Source organism: Musa acuminata, chromosome BXJ1-8 (assembly GCF_036884655.1).
Source record: "Musa acuminata AAA Group cultivar baxijiao chromosome BXJ1-8, Cavendish_Baxijiao_AAA, whole genome shotgun sequence".
In the NCBI taxonomy this organism is placed as follows: Eukaryota; Viridiplantae; Streptophyta; class Magnoliopsida; order Zingiberales; family Musaceae; genus Musa; species Musa acuminata.
Genome location: NC_088334.1, coordinates 36,637,693 through 36,660,812, shown reverse-complemented (window position 1 = coordinate 36,660,812; position 23,120 = coordinate 36,637,693). Strand labels below are relative to the sequence as shown.

Here is a 23,120-nt window from a genome sequence, read left to right as displayed (position 1 = left end):
CATAGCCTGAAATCGCAAGTCCTCCTCCATAATTTCCAAGTTTTTGCTTCTAATAATTCCTTCTATTTATCATTCAAACAAATCATTAACAGAAACATACGGTCACGTTATGTTTTCGATAATAGTCTCTGCGGCAGAAGCAGCCAATTAATCAAACGGAAAGTCTCATGCATGCATGGTTGTCGCCAACAAAAACGTCACCTCTGTTCACTGTGTATCAACAGATCAATGCAAGAACGGAAGTCATGATCAGCTCAATCAGCAGTTGAGCGACCGAAGCTCGGGGGATGCATCTGGCCACATGCTCCGACAAGCTTATCATCCCCACTGGATCCAACTTGCGGCTCTGCAGGACCCTCTCTGATCACATCACCCACATCCCATCCAACATCTCCAAAGAGGAGAGCAATGACGAAAGCCAAACTCGTCCCTTGAACCTTCGCAGCTTCCCCATGAACCTCCTGAAAAGTGTACACCACATCCGTAAGACGTAAGCCTATATAAGATTTCCCCTCGTATTGTCTCGCCTTGAAGCTTCCTAAGCCATGGAGAGTAGCTGTGTCGAAGAGGCATCGAGCATCGACTCGGAGAAGCGGCTGCAGGCACCACTGCACGCGGCCGTGGCACTGCAGCGACTGGGCAGTGGCGTGAGCTTGGTGATTGACCCGGCACCCGAGGGCGGGATCGAGGCGGAGTCCAGGAAGCTGGCCTCGTGCCGGTACAAAGGCGTCGTGCCGCAGCCGAACGGGCGGTGGGGCGCCCAGATCTACGAGAGGCACCAACGGGTGTGGCTCGGCACCTTCGGCGATGAGGCGGACGCGGCGCGCGCTTACGACGTCGCTGCGCAACGGTTCCGCGGTCGCGACGCTGTCACCAACTTCAATCCCCTGTCAGAGTCCGACGACGAGGAGGCCGGCGAGCTCTCCTTCCTCGAGACGCACTCCAAAGCGGAGATCGTGGACATGCTGCGCAAGCACACGTACCGCGACGAGCTCCAGCAGAGCAAGCGAAGCTGCGGAGCGGGCGGGTTTGCCGGGAAGCGGACGACGCCGGGCTACCTACGGTCGTCTCGCGTGATCTTGTTCGATAAGTCGGTCACGCCGAGCGACGTCAGCAAGCTGAACAGGCTGGTGATACCAAAGCAGCACGCCGAGAAGCATTTCCCGTTGAAGAGCAGCAGCGGCATGGCCTGCAAGGGAGTGCTGCTCAACGTCGAGGATGCCGGCGGCAAGGTGTGGAGGTTTAGGTACTCGTACTGGAGCAGTAGCCAGAGCTACGTGCTGACCAAAGGCTGGAGCCGGTTCGTGAAGGAGAAGAACCTCAAGGCCAGAGATGTGGTCAGTTTCTGGCGATCCACCGGGCCGGAGAAGCAGCTCTACATCGATTGGAGAACCGAAGCAGTCGCTAGCAATCGCACGATGACGCCGGCTATTAGGCCGCTTCCGGTTGTGAAGCTGTTCGGCGTGAACATATCAGAGTTGCCATCGGTGAGCGGCGGCGACGGGAAGAGAGGAAGAGAAATGGAGTCATCTCCATCACAATAGTTGTTCACGAAGCATTTCATAGAGGCTTTGTAGTGTTCTTCCTTTTTATCTTTTCTTTCATGAAACAAAAAAGAGTACATTAATTGTGCGAGAGAACTTAGAATGGAGAAGTTGAAGGTTACTTCTTCTCGATTAACTTGTTTGTTTCATTCGTTTGTCTATTACTTGCGTGGCATCTCTAATGTCCAGATGCATTGCATTCATATTCCTTGGTCTATTACTTGCACTCAGAAGCAAAATGTTGCTGATATTTTGATCATGAGGATGTAACAAAAATGAATATTTCTGTGTATAATATAGAATGCAGGCAAAAGATTCCTCTTAGTTATAATTATTCTTCCTAAAATGTTCACAAGAATCAAAGAAGAAACATGGAAGGAAAAAATGGTCGGACATAATAGAGTAAGAAAGTATGCAACCTATATGTGGAAAGCACTTATCTGATCACATTTTTGGGTGCCTGTGGCAGTAATTCGTACCAGTACACTTCTACATTTACATTGCAAGTGGAAGTCAATAACAATAAGCATAGTTCTCTTATTTTTAATGTGGGCAAGTGAAAGGCATAAGGCAGCACAGTGACGAGTGCTAGCTGCCAAACTAAGCCCTGCTTGAGCTTTCTTTAATTTCATCTTCTCCTTTTTGTGTGTGTTCATCGTCAGAAGAAAATGCACATATCAGTATACTACGGTTGGGTTGTCAAGTGAAGTATCAACGATTTGAAGGCAGGATGTTCTAATTATTCTTAGGATTTGCCTTCTTTAACAGATCATTGTTGTTCTTAGTTACTTAATGGGCAACTGTGGTTGACAGATCTTAGTTCTTGTTCTTCCATGTCTGTGTATTCGATACAATTCGACGTACAAAGAAACGTGGATCACCGAACTCCAATCATGTGCTTTCTGCTAGGGCTAACAGTAGGGGATTATCTCTTGTGGCAGACGTACCAACTTGCATGCGCTGCCAGTAGGGGATTCCCTGTCTTCGTCCTGATCATCTCAAGGGCAACCAGAAATGATGATGGCGCTTGATCTTTTTGAAGACGACAAGCTTGGATTGAACGGATCAGCAACACTTACCAGGGGATTCGCTTAATCTGGACACCAGGCGACTCGGACATGGTGTTTTTTGTTGTTTAGCTTGTTGTTGCGGAGACAAAGGTTGGATTCAGATAACACAGAAACATGGCTGGTGTCGTTGCACGTAAGAGGAGAATGTGAAGCTCGAGTAAAATGGTTTGGGTGCTACAGTGACAGCAGACATCGGAAACACATCTGATTGATGTTTCTTTTTGCTGCCACGGATCGACCTAACAATACTACTGGATTGTGGGTCCTTTTGTGCGGTGTCAAACAAAAACCACACTGTAGACTTATCTTGGAGAAGCTGAAGTCGAGTATGTAATGAGTAGGGGGGTTTAAATCGACTCGAATCAAAATTTTAAGGGTCTAATTGATTTTCGATTTAATTCGATAAAATTAAGATAGGTCGGAACGATTTAGACCTATCAAACTGAATAGATTTAAAATCTATTAATTTGATTCGATTAATTGATTTATAAAATTTAAATAATTTAAATTATATATTAAATAAATTGATTCGGTTCAATAATCTTGATCAAATTGAATTAACATGATAAGATTTATGAAATTGAATTGAACAATAGAGTTTTTAGGAGTTTGGAGGTTTTTAGACTGATTTGATTAATTGGTCAAGGGTTTAAGATAGCAAATTCGATCATACTAAATTTTTTTAATTAATTTTTTATTTGATCTAAATTGATTAACTAAATAGAAGAATAGTACATCAAATCAAAACCATTTATAACTTTTAAAATTAATTTATTAATAAATTGATTCGAATCCAATTGATTATCGATTGATTCGATTCTGATTCGACATGATATTTAGCTGTAGAGAGTAAACTTAAGTGGTTGGTTTTGGTGGAAGGATCTCGTGCATTAGATCATAATGGAAATGGATGGAATTCATACCAATCTCATATCTCCATGGTATAATGAAAGTATTCGTGCTAAACCCATGTCTCCATGGAATAATGAAAGTAAACAGGCCTAAAACGAGCCTTGAAAGGAGACAGACAAAAGTCCAACATGAAGCAAAGGGGTAAAATGTGAAATATAATTGTGTCAAAAAATTATAATTACAGGAGTTATCAAATTATAAATTTAAAATAAAGGCGCATCCAATCGAAACTTAAACACAAAGAACACGTCTGCTAATTAACGGGTCATGGGCCCATTTGGCGGCCCGGTTCATCATCGGGGTGTACTAGTGGATGTAAGTGTAGGTGTCAGAAGAATTTGAACACCGGATTTCACGCTCGCGCTCGCCGAAGCAGGAAACACCACGTGACACAGAACTACCACCTAGTGATTGGTGTGTAAATGGGACCCTCCAAGGCTACCAGTATTCCCGAATGGTGGGGTGGGGAAATGAGTAAGTACTGATTTCGAGGAAAGGATCGTTTTTTTTTTGTTTTCGCACCGAGGAACGCACCCACGCGTCTACCATCCCAAAACTTTCCCCTCGCCGAAACCCCGCTTCGGCTCTATTTTAAATCGACCTCCAAAATTTTCACAAGCCCTCCTTCGTCTCCCTCCTTTTGAGAGCCTCCATCGAACACCGTTTTCTCCTCCGTCCCCTCCCCTAACCATCTCCGACCCGATGGCCGTGCCCCGCAACGCCGCCGCTGCCGACCGCCGCGCCGCGGAGGAAAGCAAGACGACGGCCGAAGCCTCTTCCTCCTCTGCCACCTCCCCCCGAAAGCGCACCAAGTCGCCTGGCGTTCGAGTCATCGGTGGCCGAATCTACGATTCCGAGAACGGCAAGACTTGTCATCAGGTTTCCCGAATATCTTCTTCTTCTTCATGATCCTTTGCATTTTTCTTGATTTGGACGAATCGCGCTTATTTTGCTGTGTGTGATATTCGCAGTGTCGGCAGAAGACGATGGATTTCGCGGCGTCGTGCAAGCAGCTAAGGGGGGACAAGCCTTGCCCTATCAAGTTCTGCCACAAGTGCCTCCTCAACAGGTGCCGCATACACTCGCTAACTCTCACTGCTTTTTGTTTCACATCTTGTTCCGATCCGAGGGTAACGACGGCAGGAGTTTTCGTTGCTTCAGATACGGGGAGAACGCGGAAGAGGCTGCTGTGCTGGAGAATTGGAGTTGCCCCAAATGCCGTGGCGTTTGCAACTGTAGCTTCTGCATGTAATCATTCTTCTTTGGAATAGTCATATGATTTGTTCTATTCTTTCCATCGTAAGGAGATGAAGGAATTGGTTCCTAATTTGATAGGAAGAAGAAGGGCCAGCAACCAACGGGAATTCTCATCCATGCCGCCAAGGCAACTGGGTTCTCTTCGGTGCATGAATTGCTGGATAACAAGGGATCTGATGTGTTAAGTGCTGCAAATGGGCTGAGAAGTTTGAGCGCATGCGTACCTCCTACCTGTACAAAGGTACGACTCTTAGTTCTCTCTTATACACATTTTACATGTCTTTATTGAGCTTATAAGTTAGCATTTATCAAAGGGGTCGGTGGTAGTAGTAAATATATTAATGAGAAAAATAAATTATGATAAGATTATCATGATCTTCTCAATATTTTGATATTTTATTATAATGATTCTAAATCATAAAAATTATGATAACATGTTACCATGATTCTATCAATAATGAAGATCATAATTTTAACATGATCTCTCGTATTATATAATGATTTAGTGAATATTTTATATTTATTATTGATTAAAAATATTATGTAATTACCATATTTTGTAAACTCTCTTATGTATATAAATTCATACTATTGTCAATAAAAATTTAGTTAGTCATTTCTTCTCATGGTATCAGAGCCATGGTTGCTTCGAGGAGTTTTTTTTTTTTTTCCTTTGATCCTCTCTGTGCTATTGTTATTTTGTACCTCCTTCATCGTAGTTGAAGGTAGCATTGTAATTTCTATTGAATTTTACGCTTTAGTAAGTCTTTCTTTCTTGTAAGTTGCTTTGGATCTTTTTCTTTTCCACTTTGTAATTAGTACCATCACTTGTGCTACACAAACGATTAGAGAGAATAATCTTGAAGTTATTAATCCTAAATACACTTTTTGGATCCGTCAAGTTCTTCTTAGAAGTGCTATCATTGCCTCTTTCTCTCCTTATATCAGTCCCTACGTAGCTTCTATCAAATCTTCTTATGAGTATGGTCCAAGCTTGCAATAATGTATGCTAACCAGTCTCGTGGTCGCCTCATACAACTTCGAGAAACTCTCTTCAAACTTTCTAAAGGCACAATGTCTATTTTTGAACTACATGCAGGCCATCAAAACTCAAGTTGATGCACCTCTTGATGATGAAGAGATCATTTTTTATGTATTAAATGGTCTTGGTTCAGATTATAAGATCTCAATTACGATTCGTGCTCACGATAGTTTTATATTTTTTGAAGAACTTCATGATAAGCTTTTTCACTATGAAGCTTATCTTAAGCAAAAGTCACCATCTTTTGATGTTGTTTCCATCATTGTCAATTTTGTTAATAAAGCTAATTCTAGTAACAAAGGCAAGATTCACAGCCAGCAAGACAACTGTCCAAACAATCATTTTGGAGGCAACATACAACAACATCACAATAAAAGTGTCAACAAATCCGATTAACAATTCAACAATAAAGTCACTTGTCAAATATGTGACTTGTAAGGCTATGTTGTTAAGAAATATCATCGCTTGCAAATTGTTATTCTATAGATGTTTCAGCCTTCATACTCATTTTATTCTACATATCCTGTTGCACCACCTACTCGATTTTTATTACCATCATCATGTGTTAATTTTGTTGCTCAATCTTTTTAGCCTTTATCAAATTGGTTTATTGATTTTGGGGCTTCTCATCATGTCACATTTGACTTGAATAATCTGTTTCTTTATTCAGATTATGATGGTTTAGATGATATCATGATAGGTGATGATAAAGGTCTTAAAATAACTTATACTTGTTTCAAAAACTTTTCGTTTTTCTTAAAATCCTTTTTAGGTTTTGATGTTCCTTGTGTTTCTGATATGAAGAAGAATCTAATATTTGTCTCTAAATTATGTTCTTCTAATAATGTTTTTATTGAATTCTTACTCTTCATTTGTTGTGAAGAATCTCAACATGGGGGCACATCTCATAGAAGGGTTGAATAGAGATAGAGTTTATGAGTAGCCAACAATTGAACCATCTAAATCCATCTTATCTTTGCTTTGGCCACCATCAAGGCTCCATTTCAAGAATGACACAATCGCTTTGGGCATTTTTTTAAGGTTCTAAATCATATTGTTTGTTCTTGCAATTTACCTTTATCATCATCATCTTGTCATCCCTTTTTGTGTAACTCATATAAATGCAATAAAATGCATAAGCTTTTATTTTCTACATCTTCTTTCGTAAGTAATTTGCCTCTTGAACTTATATATTCTAATGTTTGGAGTCGGTCCATCACCAATATAATCTCATGACAGATTTAACTAATATTTTATTTGACTGTTTCATTAAGTACATATGGTTATTTCTCATGAAGCAAAAATCTAAAGTATTCATCGTTTTTTAAAGTTCAAACTTATTGTTGAAAAGTTCTTTTAACGATCTATTATTTCATTTTACTCTGATAATGGTGGTGCATTTCAAGAGCTTTATAATTTTTTTAAAACTAATGGAATCTCTCATTTTCTCACTCGTATACATACTTTTGAACATAATGGGACCGCGAAACGTTGTTATCAACACATTGTCCAAATTGGTCTCACACTCTTTGCTCATGCTTTCTTACGTTTTTAATTTTGGTCTTATGTATTTGACACATCAACTTATCTTATTAATTGCATGCTCATTCCAGTTCTAAACATAGTTTCACCATTTGAAAAACTATTTGGATCCATTCCTAATTATAGTAAATTATATGTTTTTAGGTGTCTATATTATCCATGATTAAAGTTGTACACCCACAACAAATTGGTAGCTTGATTAAAACCATGTTTTTTTCTTGGATATTCTATTAATTTAAGTGTTTTTAAATGTTTTGATCCATTAACAAAAAGAATTTTCATTTCTCATCATGTTAATTTTATGGAATTTATTTTTTCTTATAAATCATTTCTTTTTTTTACCTAGACTAACTTCCAATAACTTTGTTGATTTGATTCCACAAATTCATAAGTCACCTTATATTATCATTCTCATTCAAGTTGAAATATGAAACCCATCCACCAATCCAAATACTGTATCCACTCAGATCCTACCAGGTCTTTTCTCAATGGTGCATGATGAATAATAGGTTATCTCATCCATCCAATTGTCTCATGAGAGTGTCATGGAACAAGAGAATTTATAACAAGGTTTGGTTTTACTATCCTTACTTTAAATTTTTCTCGTTCAATACGTCCTAGAGATGTCATTGACCTTATACTAATTCATTCGATGGTTACTAGATCCAAAAATCATATCTTTAAATTAAATAAATATTTTTTTTTATTTTCATAAAATAATCCCAAAATTTATTTCTGAGTTTTTTATTGTTAACCAAGCCTTAAAATTCTCGAATGGCGAGTAGCAATGTCTAAAGAATATAATGCTTTATTATGAAATGGTATATGAGACTTAGTCCTATCTCATCCAAATCAAAATCTTGTAGGGTGCAAATAGATTTTTCATATCAAATGAAATCCCGATGGGTTCATCAATAAGTATAAAGAGATTTGTTGTAAAGGGATTTTATCAATGTCCAGGCCTTGAGTATCCCGACACATTTACTCCAGTTGTGAAGCCAACAATAATTCGTATTATTTTATATCTTTCTTTGTTTAACAATTGGAGACTCCGATAGTTGGACGTAAATAATACATTTCTTCATGGTCATATTTTCGAGGATGTATTTATGAGACAACCTTCAAGCTTTATTTATCATAATCTTTCTCAACATGTCTGTAAGTTATGCAAGTTTCTTTATGGTCTTAAATAAGCCTCTCGTACTTCGTATCATGAACTTTGAATATATCTAGTCTTAGTTAGATTTTATAAATTTCAATGTGATAATTTGTTATTCATTTATTCTCTTGAAGGTATAATCATGTTTTTACTAATTTATGTGAATGACTTAATTATTATTGATAATAAACCAATACTAATTAATTAGTTTATTTAGTAGTTTGGAAATAAGTTTTCTACTGAAGATCTTGGGTCTTTTAGCTATTTTCTTGGTGTTTAAGTAATCCACATAGCAAATGATCTATTTCTTTTTAACAAAAGTGTATTCATGATTTTCTTGATCACACCAAAATGATTGAAGCCAATACTATTGCTACACAACTCTCTATAAATATTTCTCTTACCCTATCTGATAGTGCTAACAAAAGTGTATTCATGATTTTCTTGATCACACCAAAATGATTGAAGCCAATACTATTGCTACACAAATCTCTATAAATATTTCTCTTACCCTATCTGATAGTGCTAATCTCAATGACACCATTGAGTATCGATAAATTGTTGGTAGTCTATAGTATTTGGCATTTACTCATTTGGATATTGTATATGCAGTGAATAAATTATCTCAATTTATACATAGGCCTACTTCTAATCATTGGACAGCTATTAAATGTCTTCTTTGATACTTAAAAGGGCATTATTGATTATGACTTATTTTTCCAAAAGGACTCTCCTCTATTGCTTTATGTATTTTCGGATATCAATTGAGTAGGTAATAAAGATGACAGGACATTTACCAATGCTTATATTGTATTTCTTGGTCACAATCTAATCTCTTGGAATTCCAAGAAACAACATTCTATTGTAAGATCTTCTACGGAGGCTGAATATCGAGTAGTTGTTTATATAATTGTTGAACTTTGTTGGATTTAATCATTGCCATATGAATTATTTATCATAATCTTTGATCCTTGATCTATATATTTTGATAATATTGGTGTTACATATTTATGTATTAATCTTGTATTTCACTCTCGAATAAGCACATGACTATTTGCTTTTACTTTGTTTATGACAAAATTCAAAATGGCGAGCTACGTATCTCTCATGCCTCATCTTTTGATCAACTTACAAATGTTCTTACCAAGTCCTTGTTTCGTTAGCAATTCCTTCTACTTCGATCCAAGATCGATGTCTTCGATGGGAGCACCATCTTACAGGGGCATATTAGGAAAGACATTATTAAGAAAAATAAATTATGATACGATTATCATGATCTTCACAATATTTTGATACTATGTTACCATGATTCTAAATCATAGAAATTATGATAGTATATTATCATGATTCTATCAATAATGAAAATCATGATCTCAACATGATCTCCCACATTATGAAATGATTTAGTGAATATTTTATATTTATTATTGATCATGAAAATTATGTAATTATCATATTTTGTAATATCTCTTAGTGTATATAAATTCATATTCACTATCAATAAAAATTCAGCTAGTCATTTCTTCTCAGGTGACTCCCAAAAGAAGTCGAGATAAGGAAAAAGACCATGATGAGCTGAAGGATGTACGGTGTTCTAGCATTGATGACGAGAATGATGAAGTACCTGCACAAAAGCAAAAGAAAAGAAGACTGAAGAAGCTGAGAAGTTTGAATGAGAGTGATGGTGGGAATGTTATTGAGCTCTGCAATGGAAATGCAAGACTGAAGAATGCAAATGCACCAACAAAGGGTGCAAAGAAAGTATCTGCAATATCCAGCAAAATAGGGATGCAGCTAAACAATGATGAGCATGTCCCTAATAATTGTGGTGATAATGAACATGAGGATTTGCAACATGTGGGAATGCTTTTTAAGCAATTACATGATGACATGAATAATTGTATTAACAAAGATGAGATCAAAGTATCTGACAAAGGAAAAAAGAACAATGTCCACAATAAAACACTGTGCAAAGGACAAAGGTTCCAGAAACATGGTATTAAAAACTCAAATAGTGATGAAGCAGAAGTCTTAGTTGACATGCCAAACAAGAATGTCAAAGCCAAACTGCCACCAAAAAAGCACAAGTCCAGGAAACCTGGTGCCAAAGTCCCCTTTGAACATGATAACATATCAATAGTTGTTCCTCAGGGCTTACCATTAATAAAGGTTTCAGGGTATGACTGGGCAGCTGAGGATGTTGGAGCAGCTTTGCAGTTTCTGGAATTTTGCAATGCATTTTCAGAGGTATGATGTCAGATAGCTCAATATTATTACAATGTACTGTTATGTTGAATGAGGAAGGGATGCAAGTGTTTGTAGTGTCTGCATTATGTGCCTTCGGTTGCTCATTGTGTCCTTGCGCTGACATGGCTCATTTGCAGATTATGAGTCTTTTTGTAGTGGATATAGTGTGATTCTAGTGGAGTTGCTCATTTGCAGAACAAAGATAAAGGCCCTTTTGTTAGTGGACCAAGTCTTGCCTTTTAAGCTTTTAAATACTGGTTTTCTGGAAGTCTTGATCATTGTAATTATAGTATGTTGATTGCATATTATGTCATGTAATTTAGTGGTTAAGAAAATAATGTTTATGAAGGATGCTTTCAATTTGTTTGTATGAAACATGGACATGACACAATATGAATATGGTAATATGTGAAATATTGAAAATATAAGATATGATATAATATGTGTAGGGTAAAAGACATTTTTTTAATTATGTACTATTTATATGTCAAAGCTTCACTTTCTGAGCTAATTTGGCAAGGGAATCATTTTTGCTTACAGAGGAAAATTCAGCATGGTCTAGAACATAAACTGAAGTTTAGCATTCTGTTAGTTAGGAATTCTGGCAGAAATCTACACTTTAAATTTGAGTTTTTCTTCCCATTCCATTTGACAGTTTCTCCTTTTTCCTTGGAGAAGTGACTAGAAGACTCTCTCCAAGGGGATGCACATGCTAAAAGGCTTACTGCTGAAATCCTTTGTGATCATGTACTCTACTTTGTGCGATCTGTAACTAAGTTCATGATGTGGCAGGAAAAAATCTATGTCCAGAGATAAGTGTCTTGAGAAAGTAATTTGGAATCTAGAATTGTTAGTTTTGCTTCCATATTCATTGTCACTAGGTGCCATGTCTTGATGTTGGTACTGAATGTTCCCTTATCTGATATTCTGGTTAAGAGTGCTCCAGATATGAGTCACATTATATGAAAAACTTGAGAACTTTTGAAAAGAAGAAAATGAAAATGCATGAAATAAAGACAAGATGATTGCAAATTATAAGCTTTCAGGTAATCATGGGCTTTATCTAGAGCTAGAATCTTCATTATGAGAAGTGTAATAGTTATGTAACAAAAAAACTAATTGACATAGAAGGCAGATTTGATATAAAAAAAGTATTAGATGGGCATTTTATTATTTGACTAATTGCAGAGAGATGATTTAGTGAAATCCTCTGTTGCCACCATATGACATGTCCCTTATAATAATATCAGTTCATATTGCAAATGCAAGTGTCAATTTTGGTTTGTCAGATTAGGTGGTTTAATAAGATTCATTTTGAAGTTTTACCTTAATTTTGTTTGCTTGTCATCTCATATTATCCTTTTTGCTGCCATATCTCAATCCTTGCCTTTGTATGTCATCTTATGGAAGGCCAATGAAATGTAGTTTGCATACTTTTGTTAGTTCAATATAGGAGTTTGAAATCAACTTGTGAATTAATTGATAGATCCAAACTATAATTTTTTTAGATCTTTGAGAAGTGTTTTAAACTTTTATAAGTTGTTTTGTGAAGTGCATAGTAAGATAATCATGAATCCATGATTTAAAAGAAAACAAGATCTCAAAGCTGAATCACATATGGTCTAACCATACCCTTTTCTTTTCTTTTGTTTGTCTGGAAGCTGGGTCTTTGTGTGATAGAAGCATATAAACTGAGTTCAATAACAGGATGCATATTTGATTACCCCAAACTTCAGATCTTTGTTTCTTGCAAGCATAAAAGTTGGTAATTGTGCTGTGTTTTATTCATGTTATGTCAAAATGCCACAAGAAATGTTCTCATTATCATGTCACTTCATTATAAGAAAAAGCAAAATGATAAATTACATCCAAGTACTAAAAGAACCAAGAAAACCACAAAATTGAAGTCAATGTGTTTGGAAGTGAAAGTAAATAACATTAAAGAAACATAGATTCAGTCATTCTTCATGTTCAATGTAAATTTATTAGGAGAAACTTTAAGGATGGTTCAGTTTAGGAGACTCCTAGAAATATTAGGTTTGAGGTGTGTCAATATATGTAGTCTTACCCTTTAAGTAGATTTTTTTTTTAACATTGGTAGAACCTCATCAGAAAGGAGTAACCCTAACTGTGATATCAAAGCTCATCCTATTATTAAGGGAAACTAAGTTCAAGTTGCCATATCTGAGGATCTTATTTTGATCTTTCAAAGTTTCTCCTTGCAATGTTGGCAACAAATTAAAGTGCTCTGTCCTCTTATAATTGGTTAGTTTGCATCTTATACTTCTGCTACTCATCATACCAAATTGATTTCCTTGTATTTAATTTATATATGTATTTTTGGTTCAAATTAAATATATTCTCATCTTAGGGACACTTGAAGACCATTTTGGTTGCTGAATTCTTTTTTAATGAGCTTGCCATTCTTTTTAGGTCCTTGATATAAAGAAAGGAGAACCCGAATGTGTTCTCAGAGAATTAGCAAGAGGGCGTGTTGGTCGTCGAGGAGTGTATTCTTCGATCCTTCAGTTCCATATCAAATTACTGTCATTTATTCAAAAGGACTTGGGTGACGGGTACCATCCTTTTATGCATAAGATTTTGTGTTGCTTTTACTTTTATTTGGTATTCAGCCCAGTAAACTGTTTAATTATTTTGATCTGGTAGGTCTATCTCATACTCAACTAGTGGAGAAAAATGGTTGCAGTCTCTTGTTGACTGCCTAAATGAATCTGACTGTGCCTTAGAGATTCCTTCAAAGTGCTTGAACAAAGGTCCTCTGACACATAATAGTTTGGATCTATCAGAGAAGCTCAGATTGCTGAATCTTCTTTGTGATAGGACTCTTGGAACTGAGTGAGTGACATGATATCTTTTTGGTTATTATATTCCAATTTAATTACTTACTCAGACTGTCACCTATTACCCCTTTCCAGAGAAGTGAGGAACTGGATTGATGAAGAAAATAAAAAGTACATTGAAAGAAACAAGGAGTTGAAAGAAACAATCATTGCTGCTAAAAGAAAGGTTTGGAGTCCCAAAAGTTTGTTGATGGTTTGTCGTGCTAGTTCTTGAACTAATAGATTTTGTGCAGGGAAAGGATCTAAAGAAAAAGCTTAAGGATGATGTGGCAAAAGCTATGCTTTTTTTGAGAGAAGGACCACCTCTCTCTGTTGCTGAACATGAGAATCTTGTCTCACAAATAAGTGCTGAAACAGAGAAAGCTCATGCAGAGATGCTAGAGATAATGGAGCTATTGCCAAAGAGTAAGTTTTAGATTGGATGCTACTGATCCTTTCAGTCTGCAATGTTTCTCTCTGGTCTTGCTTTATGGCATATTGATATTGATTGTACGATTCACATTTAAGATTGGGTTGTTTCTTCATCAGTTATTATGACTGGTGCTCTACATCTGTTCAGTAATCATCCTAACTAGTTTTACCCATACTGTATGAGATGAACCTTGTTTCCCAGCTTGCATTTGCATTGTAATGAAGTAAACTGTATCTTAACAAAGCCCCTGATTAGATGACATTGAGCTTGATGTATCTTAACAATGATGTTTCACATGTGTGGCTTTCCTTGAATGATTTCTTGTTTCTGGTTATTATTGTTTGTAATAGTTAGATATTCTCATTGAATGTACATTCACTATGGCCACACAGGTTCACGGTCAACTTTTCCTTGTTTCTTTGTTACCACATGTGCCATGAGATGCATCAATCATTCTCTTCCTCCATTTACCCTTAGCTATATTGACCTTGTTGGGATATTTGACAACACCAATGATTGTTATTAATGAACTTATGTTTGAAGCATTGATATGAATAACAAAATTCTAAATAGAGTCTCATCACTCAAACACTTTTCATAGTGCTTGATATATCATCTATCACTCTTCACTGGAGTGAGTGAAGCACTAATTTCTCCGTTACCCATTATCTGTAAACTCAGATTTCTATAAATCAACCAGGATTTTTCTCTGTTACCCATAATTTGTCTCAAATTGACTAAATTCAGGTGATTTTATAGTGGGTTTAGTAAAAAAAATGAAATAACTTGTTTTTCACATTTTCAAGAGCATATTTGAGTTGCCTGCAATAGATGATGTGAATGAACATTAGACTTGATGTCTACTGTGTGTGCCTGTCCAGGTTCACCTTTAAAGTGCAAAACACAGCAAATTCACTAGCTTAAGGTACTGTTATCATGATGTGCTTTATATGGTATACCATATGATTGCACTGTTTGTTGATGTCTGGAGCCAGTACAGTATACTTTGTTATTCTTATTTGATCAAGTTCTTTGATGACTGGGACTGGCAATTTAGAGGCAAAGGTCTAATTTATCAAATAATTTTTGTTGTTTATCTGTACTGCTTCTTTCTCCCTTTTTACTTTAATCTTCACAATGAGATCTGTATATCTGTATATCAAATAACTTTAATCTTCACAATGTGAAATCATCATTATGGTAGAGATTTCTAACTAGAACTATTTTTTCTGTGCTGCTGTGAACATATTCATTTTTCTCTTCATGAGTACAAATTCAGATAACATGAGATGTGATGCTGTTCGAACTCAACCTGTATTTTTGGAAGGAAAAGGATATGTGTATTGGAAACTTACGGGCTGTTGCAATAATCCAAAAATCATCCTTCAAGGTTTATCTTCTCGGAAGTGTTATGCTTTCTTCTGTTTTATCACTGCATAACTGAGTATCAGTAGATAGCCCTTACTTTTTGCAGATATTGGGAGCTGGGACTCTGTGATACTTGAGGATAAGTGGTTTGCATATGATGAAAAGGAAGAAAAAGCAGTTGATAGACATATATCATCTGTCCGGTATGAAATTCTATTCTTGAACTAATTCCTAGTTTCTTTAAACTCTCTTGGTTATTAGGACAAGCTTACTTTTCAAGGGAGATAATTATTGAACTTTAAATAGTGTATCTCCTGTCCCATAATCAATAGAAAAGAAGGGTCTGAAGGAGATATTCGATACGTGGGCTTCACCATAAGACGAATGCCGGTAGAATGACTTTTGTTCAAGTCAGCCAGCTAACCATCATCTTTCTCTCCCGATCCCTCTTTTCCTGATGATGGAAATGACTCCACCAGAGGTGATGATCCAAATTGTGTGAGAATGTCTGGCTAGTACATGCCACATGATAGTTTGCAATCCTCATATTTCTACTAGATATTTTCTTTTTCTAGAACCTCCAATCACTTATGACTTGGCTATAAAAATTGATTCATTTTTTTTCTTGATGAACTAGATGTGCTAGGAAGTTCATATCAGTGACCTGACTCTGTCAAATTTAACTTTTGTTATTAGGCAGTTTTCAAATGGTTTCACAAATTTCTAAACATGCCCAGTGTCGCAACACATTTAAGCTTTATAGAGCATATATGTGGATTTTCTTCAGTGAGTACTAATAACTTTGGTCTGATTCTTCTGAAAAAACTTGCCGTGTTGCCTTTCTAGGCCCCTTGATGATCTCAATTGCCAGTTGGTCTTTGCACTAGCTGTTTGCATTTTTGTGCTATCTTTATTTACCTTCTTTGCCATTCATATACAGGATAAATATTTTAGCCTCTTTGATTTAATTTTAAAGTCACTAGTGTGGATAATTAGTAATATACAATATTGTCAGGAACCTGAGCCGAAGAATTCATGGGAGGTTTGTGAAACAAGAATCCCACTTTGGACATGGTGTCGGCTGTGACTCCGGTGAGGAATTAACATCTTCAAATTGCTCTGCTTAAGGTACTACAAGTGTCATTTTTTTTCCAGATTAACATACAGCTGGCCATTATTTTGATACTTGAAGCTTGTTTGAGCTATTTTCCCCTGAAAATGAATCATCTGCATTCTCTTGTAAATAAAGTGCATAAATAATGCCTTTACAAGTCATAATGTCTTATTCTCAATAGAATTGCATGGTACTTCTAATTGATTGAAGGGAACTATATGAGATAAATAGTCCATGTTCATAAAAAGCATGATCTCAGCTGTTCTTTTGTGACAGTTCATATGAAACACAGTCAGGCATGTGAAATCAAAGTTAGAAGTTAGACTGAAGCTTGCAATGCAACAAGCAAAACGAGTTCATCAAAGCTAAAGAACATCTTTCCCATTAAAAATATGCTTTTATTTGCTCGCCAATGTTGATAGTAATTGTTACTGTTTTGGATTAACTAGCTAAAGATTAACTTGTGCTGTTAATTCTGATCAGATGAGCCTCGAATTGGGAACTCAGCAAGGAGCAAGAGATGCAGCAAGTTTTGGATTTTTTTTACTGTTGGATAATTGCTTCGAGTGACCTGTTGCAATACGAGCAGAAACGGGGTCCTGTAGAGGCTGGTCAATCTGATATCTGGATCTCAATCAGTGCCCTAAGAGGCTGTAGTGACTGATAGATGGTCTTCTCATTATGACCATCTCAAAGTTATCGCCGCTGATGATAATTGCTGCATTAAGTGCCTCAACAATGCTTATATTGGCTAATACAAAGTTATATATATATATATATATATATATATGTATATATATATGTATATATGTATGTGTATATATGTATGTGTATATGTATATGTATATATGTGTACACATATATACATATATACATATACACATACATATATACATATACACATACATATATATATATACATACATATATATATATATATACATACATATATATATATATATATATATCTTAAATTGTGTTCCGCTATTAGAACAGTACTGTTATTACTACCAATCATATAACATTATCATCTGATAATAAATTGCAGCAGTTAGTTGATCTGATTCTAGGGAAAATTAATTTAAAAGATAGATGCGTAAAGAAATTGTTGTTATTATATTTTTGTAAATAATAAATGATAAAAGCGAGTGATATTTAGATGTGATCGACATGAATTTAATATGCCATTGTTAGATCAGTGTTGAATTTGGTACACAATTAACTAATGATTAAAGAATGTTTAGAGAAATTATTGCATAATAGTTCTTTTTCTATAAAGATGATGTGATGTAACGTATTGAGTACTTTACATTCTTCATGTAATTGAAAAATTATGAGTGATTGATATAATTAAATAAATTTAATCATAAGTGTTTTTTTTAATTATCCATTCGGTGTTTTATTGAAGTATTTTTCAGTAAAAAGAGACTAGTGTTACCACCACAAAGAAGACACGGCAATTTTTCAATATAAAATAAATCCCAAGAATTTGATATCGAAGGATTTAGCGCCGTAAACCTAACGTTTCCAAAATATTCCGATTTTGGGCGTGCACCAAGTGGAGGAGATGCGGGCAGATGTCATCGTTACATTCCGTTGTATGAAGCGTGTCAGTTGGAATATTCGGCAGGTATGGGCTTGGACAATTGGGCTTATTGAGCCCAAATTATTAATTGAAGGTAGAAATTAAAAAGAGAGAGAGAGAGAGATAGGGTTTGGTGCAGCGTGGAAGTGTTCATGCGTGCAACAAGCGACGTGTAGAGAAAAGAGGAGAGAAATAGAGAGAGAAAGATTAGGTTTCTGAGTTTTCTGCTTGATGATTGGTGGCCAAAAGTTATCAGTTTTGACCCAAATTTTATGTAGAGAATCCTTACAGTAAACTCTACAATCCTAATGGTGTTGATCTACAATTTACCCTCTCTAAGATACTTTTCTGCTATATCTACTCTGTAATACATAGAATTATCTTATAAGGAGATCCACCCTACGTGACGAAGATATACTGTTTTTTGAGCCAAGATCTATGATATTGATGTTATTGTGATCCTCTAGTTATTCTAGAGAAGACCTATTGTAAACCTGTTATCATTACTATTGATAGTGGAAGTTTGAGGTAGACTACGGTCCCATAGTTTTTCCCATATTGGGTTTTTCACGTTAAAAGATTTGATCTCACTGTGTGATTGATTTTTTGCTCTATTGTTTATGCTGTGCTAGTTGATATTTACATTTGGATATCAAGTTGGTATTTTGATGAGAAACTCATTTTGATACACAAAGAGGGAAAAGAATATTCCGCTTTAACATGTTTTTTCCAAACAAGTGGTATCAGAGCAACAGATTGTTTGGTGCTAGTTTTTCTTATGTGATTGAAATGGAGCAGTCAGATGGTATGATTAAATTGAACTCATCAAATTATTCCACTTAGAGGCGTCTGATGGAAGATTTGCTCTATTGCAAAGATTTATATAAGCCTATCAAGGTTAAAGATAAACCTTCTTTTATGGACGATGAAGAATGAGAAGTTCAACATAGAAAAGCTATTGCCTATATTAGAAGATGGATGGATATAAACTTGCATGAGCATATTTCTGATGAAACCAAAGCTGATGTTGTTTGGCAAATGTTAGAAAACCTCTTTGCGAAAAAGACAGTGGGAAATAGAATTTCACTCCTCAGAAGGCTTGTAAATTTGAAGTATAAAGATGGTGGTAACATTGTTGAGCACATAAGCCTATTTCAGAGTCTTGCAAACAAGTTGGTTGCTATAAAAATGAATATAGATGATGAGATGCAAGGATTATTACTTCTCAGCTCTTTACCAAAAAGTTGAGAAATGTATGTGGTGGCTATTTGCAACTCCACGCCAGAGGGAACTCTAACTATAGATATGGTTAAAGACAGTTTGCTAAATGAAGATGCTAGAAGGAAAAAACAGGGTGAATATTCTTTTAGGGCATTTGTTACTGAAAATTAAGAAAGACGTGGAAGAAGTCATAGCAGAAATCCACATGGATATAGAGGAAGATCCTAGAAGAGATATCAAATGTTTTCACTGTAACAAGCTAGGTCATATGAACAAAGAGTGTAGATTTTGGAAGCGAGAACAGAATGAAATGAAGAAAAATGAGAAAGAGACCAATATAGTTGCTGTTGAAGGTAATATCACTATTGTTTGTGATGAAGGTTATGTTAGTCTTGTAGCTCAGGATAGTAATTGGATAATTGACTCTGGTGCTTCATTTCATGTTACTTCTCATAGTGATTTCTTTAGATCTTACACTGTTGGTGATTTTGATAATGTTAGAATGGGAAACAGTGGTACATCTAAGATTGTGGGTATTGGAGATATTTGCTTGGAGACCTGTATAAGGAGCAAATTGATACTCAAAGATGTAAGACATGTTCCAGATATTCGTCTTAACTTGATAATCTATAGGTAGACTTGATGATGAGGGCTTTGCACACTATTTTGGTGAAAGTAAATGGAAACTCACTAAAGGTTCTCTGATTGTGGCAAGAGAAAAGAATTAACTCTTTTTATGTCATGAAAGCTAAGTTACACAAAGGAGAGATTAATGCAATTCAAAAAGGTGAAAGTATAGATCTTTGACATAAGAGGCTTTGACATATCAACGAGAAGGAACTTCAAACTCTTGTTAGAAAGCAGTTCTTACCAGAGTTGCAAGGTACATCTCTTAAATCTTGTGATCATTGCTTATCTGGAAAAACACATAGAGTTGCATTTCATACATATCCATCATCTAGAAGATCAGATATTATTGATTTAGTTCGATGTTTGTACTATGCAAACTAGAACTCTTGGAGGTGCTATTTATTTTGTTACTTTTATTGATGACCATTCTAGAAAAGTGTGGGCTTTTGCTTTGAAATCTAAAGACTAGGTACTCGATGTTTTCAAGGAGTTTCATGTCAATGTTGAAAGAGAAACTGGTAGAAAACTAAAGTGTATTCGATCATATAATGGTGGCGAGTACAGGGGTCTTTTTGAGAATTATTGCAGGCTCCATAGTATCAGGCTTGAGAAAACGGTTCCTAAAACTTCTCAATAGAACGGTGTGGCAGAAAGGATGAACAGAACCATTGAAGAAAGGATTAGGTGTATGCTTTCCCATGCCAAGTTACCAAAGTCATTTTGGGGGGAGGCTATGAGAACTACAGTTGATCTGATAAATCTTTCTCCATTAGTTCCTTTGAAAGGTAATGTTTTAGAGAGAGTATGGAGAGGAAAAGATATATCTTATAATCACTTAAGAGTCTTTAGGTGTAAAACATTTGTTCATATTCCCAAAGATGAGAGGTCCAAGCTTGATAGTAAAGCAAAAGCATGTATCTTCTTGGGATATGGTCATGAAGAGTTTGGGTACAGATTATGGGATCCAGTGAATAAGAAGATTATTAGAAGTAGAGATGTTGTGTTTCTTGAAGACTAATTGTTTGATGATGGTGATAATATTGAGAAGCCAGAAACCTCTGTTTATATTCCTTGGAGTTTGGGTCCAATTCCTTCACCTGTAGTTCATGATGATCATGGGGGAGATGAACAAGAAGATTGTGGTGAGAATACCAGTGATGATACACCTACAGTTGATGATGTTGAACCAACTGAACAGGCACCTCCACCACCAATTGAGATTCCATTGAGAAGATCCACCAGAGAGTGACAACCATCTACCAGATATCCTCCACATGAGTATGTTATGCTTACTGATGGGGGAGAGCCAGAAACTTACCAAGAAGCTATTCTACATGAGAATAAGAATGAGTGGGTTAAAGCCATGCAAGAAGAGATGAGATTCTTACTTGAGAACCACACCTATGACTTGGTAAAATTGCCTAAAGAGAAGAAAGCTCTCAAGAATAAGTGGGTTTACAAATTGAAGACTGAAAACAATAGCTCACAACAAAGATACAAGGCACGACTAGTTATGAAAGGATTCAGTCAGAAGAAAGGTATTAACTTTGAAGAAACATTTTCTCCAATTGTGAAAATGTCCTCTATCCGAGTTTTTCTTGGTTTGGCTGCCCGCTTGAATTTAGAAGTTGAGCAACTTGATGTAAAAACAGTATTTCTTCATGGTGACTTAGAAGAAGAAATTTACATGGAGCAACCAGAAGGTTTCAAAGTCAAGGGAAAAGAAAATATGGTGTGTAAGCTTAGGAAAAACTTACATGGACTCAAACAGGCACCTAGACAGTGGTATAAGAAGTTTGATTCTTTTATGATGAGCCAAGGGTATGATAGAACCACATCTGATCATTGTGTGTTTGTGAAGAAATTTTCAGATGATGATTTTATTATTTTACTGCTATATGTTGATGATATGCTGATTGTTGGCCATGATGTTGGAAAAATTTGAAAGCTCAAAGGAGAGCTAAGTAAATCTTTTGCCACGAAAGACTTGGGATCGGTGAAACAAATACTTGGCATGAAGATTCTTCGTGATAGGAAGAAAAGGAAGATTTGGTTATCTCAGGAGACTTATATTGAAAAGGTTCTTGAAAGATTCAACATGAGTAAACCCAAAGCAGTTTGTTCTCCACTTGCAAGTCATTTCAAGCTTAGTTCGAAACAATGTCCTACAAGTGAGAAAGAAAAAGAAGAAATATCCAGAGTACCTTACTCATCTGCAGTAGGTAGTTTGATGTATGCTATGGTTTGTACTAGGCTAGATATAGCTCATGCAGTTGGAGTTGTTAGCCGATTTCTCTCTAATCTTGGAAAGGAACATTGGGTAGCAGTGAAATGGATATTAAGATATCTAAGAGGTACTTCCAAGTTATGTTTATGTTTTAGTAATGATGAACCTGTGTTAGAAGGGTACACAGATGCAGACATGGCAGGTGATATTGATTCCAGGAAGTCCACTTCGGGATTCTTGATGACATTTGCAGGAGGAGCAGTCTCTTGGCAGTTTAAGTTACAGAAGTGTGTTGCTCTATCAACCACAGAAGCAGAATATATAGCAATTATTGAAGCCTGCAAGGAAGCTTTATGGATGAAAAAGTTTCTACAAGAATTGGGCTTGAAACAGGAAGGATATATTGTTTACTGTAACAGTCAGAGTGCCATTCACCTCTCCAAGAATTCAACATACCATTCTAGATCCAAGCATATTGATGTGAGATATCATTGGATTCGTGATGTGCTTGGGTTGAAAGAATTACAGTTAGAAAAAGTACATACTAATGAGAATGGTTCAGATATGTTGACAAAGTCTTTGCCTAAAGAGAAGCTTGAAGCATGTAGACAAAGAACGGGCTTGGTACAGCCCATCATATGAGTTGGAGGGGGAGACTTGTTAGGTCCAGCCCATATGTGGGCTTGGACAATTGGGCCTATTGAGCCCAAATCACTAATTGAAGGCAGAAATTAAAAAGAGAGAGAGAGAGAGATAGGGTTTGGTGCAGCATGGAAGCGTTCGTGCGTGCAGAGAAAAGAGGAGAGAGAAATAGAGAGAGAAAGATTAGGTTTCTGAGTTTTCTGCTTGACGATTGGTGGCCAAACGTTGTTAGTTTTGGCCCAAATTTTATATGGAGAATCCTTGTAGCAAACTCTACAATCCTAATG

At 36.2% G+C, this 23,120-nt stretch overlaps 2 protein-coding genes across 4 annotated transcripts; both read left to right on the top strand.

The window, feature by feature from the left end:
• Positions 1-295: 295 nt before the first annotated feature.
• Positions 296-1,732, top strand: LOC135587764 (AP2/ERF and B3 domain-containing transcription repressor RAV2-like). The gene has a single exon (XM_065079514.1). It carries the CDS (start codon positions 546-548, stop codon positions 1,542-1,544), a length of 999 nt encoding a protein of 332 aa, XP_064935586.1. The 5' UTR covers positions 296-545; the 3' UTR covers positions 1,545-1,732.
• A 2,391-nt stretch (positions 1,733-4,123) lies between these two features.
• On the top strand, positions 4,124-17,274 carry LOC135584178 (uncharacterized). Of its 3 annotated transcripts, XR_010475968.1 has the most exons (14): positions 4,124-4,405; positions 4,498-4,595; positions 4,688-4,774; positions 4,862-5,024; positions 10,057-10,773; positions 13,207-13,349; positions 13,441-13,629; positions 13,710-13,800; positions 13,868-14,039; positions 15,326-15,436; positions 15,521-15,617; positions 15,747-15,895; positions 16,430-16,542; positions 17,012-17,029. XR_010475968.1 is itself a non-coding variant. In XM_065079512.1 (13 exons), the coding sequence occupies exons 1-12, from the start codon at positions 4,229-4,231 to the stop codon at positions 16,539-16,541; spliced, it is 2,157 nt and encodes a 718-aa protein (XP_064935584.1). In that variant the 5' UTR covers positions 4,125-4,228; the 3' UTR covers position 16,542; positions 17,012-17,274. The 3 variants fall into 3 exon arrangements, 2 of the variants coding, with proteins under 2 accessions (XP_064935585.1, XP_064935584.1); XM_065079512.1 differs by lacking the exon at positions 15,747-15,895 and having other exon boundaries at positions 4,125-4,405; positions 17,012-17,274; XM_065079513.1 differs by lacking the exons at positions 15,747-15,895; positions 16,430-16,542; positions 17,012-17,029 and having other exon boundaries at positions 15,505-15,578.
• Positions 17,275-23,120: the final 5,846 nt, after the last annotated feature.